The 6,672-nt window shown below is 38.5% G+C and overlaps 2 protein-coding genes across 3 annotated transcripts in view; one reads left to right on the top strand and one right to left on the bottom strand.

Moving 5' to 3' along the window:
• The window catches only part of acsbg2 (acyl-CoA synthetase bubblegum family member 2), a 26,881-nt gene extending 24,976 nt beyond the window's left edge, over nucleotides 1-1,905 (bottom strand). Inside the window, exon 1 of the mRNA XM_032524909.1 lies at nucleotides 1,834-1,905. Within this exon, the coding sequence (XP_032380800.1) occupies nucleotides 1,834-1,867 (34 nt within the window). The 5' untranslated portion in view covers nucleotides 1,868-1,905. The remainder of the gene's footprint in view (nucleotides 1-1,833) is intronic.
• The window catches only part of rfx2 (regulatory factor X, 2 (influences HLA class II expression)), a 28,189-nt gene continuing 23,271 nt past the window's right edge, over nucleotides 1,755-6,672 (top strand). For both annotated transcript variants that reach the window (XM_032524922.1, XM_032524921.1), the window contains exon 1: nucleotides 1,755-1,933. The gene's annotated coding sequence lies outside the window, so the exon portion shown is untranslated. The remainder of the gene's footprint in view (nucleotides 1,934-6,672) is intronic.

Genomic DNA, 6,672 nt, shown 5'->3' with positions numbered 1-6,672 from the left:
TATATATATATATATATATATATATACAATAAAGTATACATACATTATAAACTGGGTTTTCTTACACACAGTGACCAAGCGCGGGCCACGATATTTTGACTAGGATAGTGTCAAGGGAAGGCTTCTCTAATTGTTTTATTTTATTCTCCCGAAGGCAAAGGCAGCACCATATTCTCAGATCCCAGCATATTCATACATTGTCTGTTTATAGGCCCACGTGACAATGCAAACAACAAATGCCTTAAAACATGTTTAGAGACGAATTTAACAAGATCATAATAAAGTAAAATAGATTTCTTATAAAATAATGCATGGCTTATACGCTAAATGTGTGTTTTTGTTAAGGATGAGACTTTAGTTAATCTGTTATAAATATTTCGGACTGACATGATAAACTTTCTTCAAAAACGTGTAGCCTAAATCTCTATCTATCTATCTATCTATCTATCTATCTATCTATCTATCTATCTATCTATCTCTCTCTCTCTCTCTCTCTCTCTCTCTCTCTCTCTCTCTCTCTCTCTCTCTCTCTCTCTCTCTCTCTCTCTCTCTCTCTCTCTCTCTCTCTCTCTCTCTCTCTCTCAACGGGGTTATATAGGTTACTCCAGCGATGTTGTATTGCACATTTGGGGACTAAGATGATTTAAAAAAGGATGACCAAACTAGAAGCAGAGGCTGAGATAGCCTCGCTTTTTGGTCATCAGAAAAGCTGGATCCTATGATACAAATAACTTTCATGAGACCCCCTCCCCTGCCTCATGAATGTCCACTTTTATTTTGCATTGACAAATGAATAAAACATATCTAAGGAAAGCACATTCACTCTTGTTTTGCCTTACATCTACTGTATCTCAGTAAAGAATTTGTCTTCCGTCTATCCAGAAGACCTGATAAAAGTTATCTCATCTGACACACTGTGGCCATCTTGTGTCACAATATAGACATGCTGCCACCATGTGCTGAAGATTTTAAATGCAATGGCTGGTGGAAAAAGAAAAGGGAATCGAAAAATAATAATGTAGGGGCTATGGCCTTTCTTTTTTATTGAAACTAATGATGACCGTTGTATAAGAAGAACATTATTCAAAACCCAGTAAATGGAAGAATTATGCAGGAACATGAGTTCATTTAGAATAAATCAATCAATGTATAGAAGAAAAAGGGAGGTAAAGATTTAGATTCTAGTCATTTCACTCGATAATCAGACCAATTAGATTTTCACATACAAGCAGTTCCCCTATGTGTTTTGGTGCGTAACAAAAAAAAAAACAGAAATAGAAAAAAAGAAAAGCTTAGAAAAATTACAATAAAACTATATTGGCTTTGTGTCTGTTTTTAAAATAAAAGAGCGGTTTTATTAAACATTGTAGGTATTTGCTGCCCCCTCATTATTGGAGCGTAAAGTGTTGGAATATAGCTGAATATCACCATACAGTCTATGAATATCACCAAAAAAGTGAGTAGGCCTACATAATAATCAGTTTAATTAAGAAGATAACCAGTATTTTAAACTAAAGGCATAGGCTAGGCTACCATTTTTACAAAACTGAGTTTGATAGTTGTGATATATGTGCTACACAATAATAACCTTTAAATCATAAACATAAGTTATAAGTAAAGTAAATTAAAAAGTATGAGGCACCATTTCCCTAGCTAAGACTACCTCCTAGTGGTTAAATTAAAATGTATAGATTTATTGAACTGGGCGGGCATCTTGCCTTTGGCCCCTCCCTTGTATAGTGAGGGCCATGACGTGGACATTCGAGGGTAGCAACAGTTGCCTCGAGACCCCGTCGCGCCATAGTGACTGTAGCCGTGGAGACAGTTACTTACCAACGGGCGCAACACTCAGCAACAGCAGCAGCATCTGGAAGTCACCGAGCGAGTGTGAGAGGAGAAAGAGAGCACAGCCAGAACTTTTCTAAAGGCAAAGGTGACTATTATTTTTACAGAATTTAGATGCTGAATTATTCTTAGTTTGAAGAAAAATGCTCTGGGTCGAGTGCGTTGCTAGCAGTCTTGGTTATTTTCCATAACATAACTTTCCCTTCTTTATGGCATCCGTCCCAAGTTGAGAACGCCTTTCCACTCTTCATTTAACTTACGTCCACCGTTACTGCTGGCAACAGCTTTTTGCACCTGGAAAAAAAAATATTTCCCCTCCGCTACACGTTGTTCACAGTGGTAACGTTACTTATTATCACATTACACTTGTTGCTACGTTGTGTAGCTAATGTGTGTGTCGAGCTGTGACCGTACTTCCAGCTCTATCCCAGCAGGATGGATGGTAAGGCTACCAGTCAAGCTACAGCTAATGCTAACGCAGGCAACCAGCAGCGTTGAGTTCAGTAGCTACAGTTCTGTCGCGAGTTCAACCGTTTGTCGCGTTGTTAACGGCAGCTCTGACTTGTTCGTCACAGCACGAACAGACTTTCTTCGCGGTGTGTCTTTCTCCATAACCGTATTCTTTAAGCAGGTGTAAATGTGGCTAGCTAGCTTTAGCAACGTTGGTTCTGCTCCTCAAACTGCAACGAACGTCCGCTGCGGGCAAGCATAAACTTAGCAGGAGGACAACCTTCGTTTCAGCAGGCAGTTTGTAAGCTTATTTGGGGCGATTTTCACTCACAAAGCAACTAGCTATATCGTGTAATGCATTACAAATATTAAGCAGGCGAGAAAATTGACCGACGACGTTACGACACACCGGTGCAACGTTAACGCACCAAACCTGGTGTTTCCACTGGTTTTAGTACACTTTCAAGATGAACTAACTTTAATCTTAGTTAATCAGATTACACAACGTTTGCTATCTAAATGTTTCAAAGTTGGTAACGTCACAAAGTTCTGGTGTTTTTAATATTTCAGAAATGGCTTGAATAGCTGGATATGTTACAGCTAGGTGGTGCTATGATGGTACTTTACTGCTCTGTCTTGTTTTTTATACAGTCTTGGGTGAGCAATTGAGTATTTAAAGTATGGTTGCCTATGTGATTTTAAAACTAGTCACAAATTAAGATGCACTTGTAAACTTTGAATGAACCATTGGAACTGATTTATATCCTCTCTCGTATTTTATTGATGCTAACCCCACAGAACAGCAATTGTTTGCTAATAGCCAAGTTGTTGTCCGTGGCACTGCTTCATTGTTTAGGTGGCAGGTCCCTTTAGGGTTGTTGTTTGAACTTTCTTCAGAGCTAAAGGCTCATATTAATCTGTGCTTTAGCAGTAATGAGAAACCAAAGAAATGTAGAATCCCCCCTATGATTTCAAATCCCCTCTTTTCATTTGCTTTACAGTGTGCCCGTCGCTGGTTTTCAGGTCTCTTTTTGGGATTCAGTCTTCTTTTATCCCCTGAGATAAATTCATTCTTATTGACTATCTTTTCAGAGATAGTCGTCAGGTGCTTGGCTATTCGGAATGTTGTTTGCTATTAAAGCATCAGGAAAAATCTTTGCAGCGATAACATTTCTCAAATTAAAGGGTAAAAACACAGGTATGTGTAGTATGTTTATATTAATCATAATTAAAATGTTACGTTTATAAAGCTTCCTCCGCCATGATTTTTCCCTCTCTTGCCAGAATATTTGAGGGAAGAATTGAATGTGCATTAACAGAAGACTTGGCTAAGTGTCAGAAAGAAACTAAAAAGAAAATAAAGAAATTACACCGCAGAAACTGTGTGTAACCCCCCCCCCCCATTTGAGCGTGACACTGTTATGTTTACATGGCAACTTGGTATACAAATACACCCAAGTCATGGAAAGAAAGGGGATGGAGTGGGCCAGAGGGCGAAATGTTATTCTTTTAAAAGTCAGTGTTTTTAAACAGGTTATTTTCATCTCTCTCCTCTTTTGTGGTGAGACTGAATTGCTTTGACTTGCAGAGGCAAGTCAGGAAGAAATGTTGCTCATAGAGGAGACCTTAAAGTGGAAAATAGCTGGTGGTTGGACATTTATTTAGAAATTTCTTACTGGCTTGTGCAGGAACTTATTAATGAGAATGTCAGTTTGAAAGTGAAGGTAATGTAACGTGTCTATATCCTTGCTTGGACCAACAATGAGGTGGAACTGTTACTGAAAGGTATGTAAGCCTATCTAACCAATTAGATTGACAGACGTGCACCGTCGTTTCCAAGGGTCTCCATTTGTGCCCATCCAGACTACAAACCAACCCTGGTGTTTTCAAACCAAAACGGGGGAAGCTGTGTTTCCAAATGTCTCTGTTAGCGGCTCATAAATGCAGAGTGGTGTGGACTTGATATTCATTTTAAACCAAAACGTTGTAGTGTAGATGTAGCTTGCGTTTTACTTGCCTTTATTGGTCTAGCCTGCAGCCTGTAATCGTGGTTGTGTTTTCGGTCCACTTCAGCAATGAGTGCCAAACTGGCCTGTGATTTACAGAACAATTTGCTCCTTCTTTGGACCTAACGTCCACTCCTCTAGCCTTTTTTGAGCCATCTGTGGAGTTGCTCATATGATTGTGCGTAGCTGTGTCCACCGTTATCCATGTGCCATTTTGAGTGTTTAATGGACCCATGTGTGTTGTACAGTTCAGCTATCAATAGGACAGCTGCAGTGGTGTCTTGGGCAGGGTGACCTGACACTGCGTGTGTGTGCGTGTGTGCGTGTGTGCGTGTGTGTGTGTGTGTGTGTGTGTGTGTGCGTGCGCACGCTCATGCTGTATTTAGCTTATCTTGATGAGGCCTACTGTTGTCTCGGGGAGAAGTTCTCAATCCAATAGCCTGCTATACAGACATACAAATATACACATGGACCTAGTCACTGCTTCGTCGCTGCTGTTTACAATTGATTATATTCATTTAGAGCTGTATTTACATCCCGCTGTGCTAACTGAACTGCCTGGCTTTTGCACATTTCACTATCTGATATTAACACAAATTTAATGGGTTATCCCATAACTTCACTCAAAAAGCATGTCAGAAAATCACAGAGCAAAGCAGCAGAAGTGAGAAGAATGCCTTGTGGGGCTTGTTAAGTGGAAATTAATAGTGCCATTTGTTCACTTGAAATGTTACAGTTTTATAATCTTCATAATTCATTTACTTGTAAAGGTCTTTTCATTTCAAGTGATGTTCTGTTTTTAAGTGTCCTTGTGACTCTCACATCTCGGCTTCCAGCTACAAAGATTTTGGAAGTCATTGTAGGCTAAGCTACAAAGAACCACATCTTGTCATATACCAAAAAAATGTTGAACACAAGTTGAAACACGTGAAATAAAAAAAAATATTTGTCTGTCATCAGGAGCATTCTTAACATTCCACCTGTTTGTATCGTAGCTGCATAACTGCTAATTAAATTTTCTGCCACAAACAGCAGACAAGGCAGTGACATTTGCATTACAATGGCTATCCCCCCTCCCTCTCTCTTTCAGACAGGGATAGTAGCAGCCCCCCATCCTCTCCTCACTTTTCCTTTTTTTTAGTAGAGTTTTATGCTAGTTTGTTAACAGATCTTTATTTGACATAAAAAAGAACTTCTGTCAGTGTAAGCCTTCTACAAAATAATTACTAGAACCAAGACTAGACCTATAGTGGAGTGACCAGATTTGCAAAGGGGCCGTATTTTTAGATTGAATTGTCTGGGCCTTCAATTAAGCTTTTGAAAAGTTCTTTAATTACGATATTTGGTCCATTTTAACAGATGGAAAAAACCTGATTTCAGCAAAATAGTGGAAGTCCTTATATAGTGCTGCCCTCAGATCCCATTTTTTGATCTTTGAAGAGAAACCCTCTCTTCCCACTCACTAGCTTCAAAGATTCAAATGTTAATGTTGCTATGTTCAAGTCAAAAGCTGCATTGTATGCTGGTGGTCATAGAACAGTATTTGTGTTGCCCCTCTGAAGGGTGTTGCAAATTGTAATCACTGTAGTAGGTCTGGCCATGAAGTGTTGCGACAAAGTAGTCACACCAGTCTGGATTCCTATCCTGGAATAGTAGTAGTTTTGCAGTTAGTCAATGAAAGGCAAAAAATAACAAGATGAGATTTTGAAAAATTTGAGCTTTAAGAGCAACAACATGTAGACCATTAGACAATTATGTCAACTGTATCCCGTCACCACCTTTGACTGTATAATCTGTGATTGCCATCTTAATGCAAATTGTTATCCAAGAACACTTGTTAGATCCGTAAGTAATTTGTTGGTTAATATCCTAACTGAATAGGATTTGCCAAATTAAGGTATGAATGCTGCTGATGTTATGCAACTCATAATTCTTCATATCTAAAGCATGTCACTGGATCTCGCTGCAGAAAAGATTACTTAAAATCCAGACCTCATTCAGTGTCTGTATGAAATGGATTTAGGTTGCATGCTCGTTTAACTATAATGATGTTACGAGTTTTGACTCCATTAGTTGCCTTTTTAACATTGCACCTTGTTGAACCACCAGTATTAAGACAGCATTTAATATATATATTATATATATATATATATATATATATATATATATATATATATATAGATTTTATATATACATATATATATACATATATACACACACACACACACACACACCACACATACACACACACACACACACTGTATATGGCTGGGCCATATAGAGAAAATCAAAAATCACAATACTCTTGACCAAATACCTCAATGTCGATATTGTAACAATATTGTGTGGTTGACTATTGGTGCTTTAACAA

Source organism: Etheostoma spectabile, chromosome 9 (genome assembly GCF_008692095.1).
Source record: "Etheostoma spectabile isolate EspeVRDwgs_2016 chromosome 9, UIUC_Espe_1.0, whole genome shotgun sequence".
Classification (NCBI taxonomy): Eukaryota; Metazoa; Chordata; class Actinopteri; order Perciformes; family Percidae; genus Etheostoma; species Etheostoma spectabile.
Note: the sequence above shows the minus strand (reverse complement) of the source record. Positions and strands in the feature narration are given on the sequence as shown.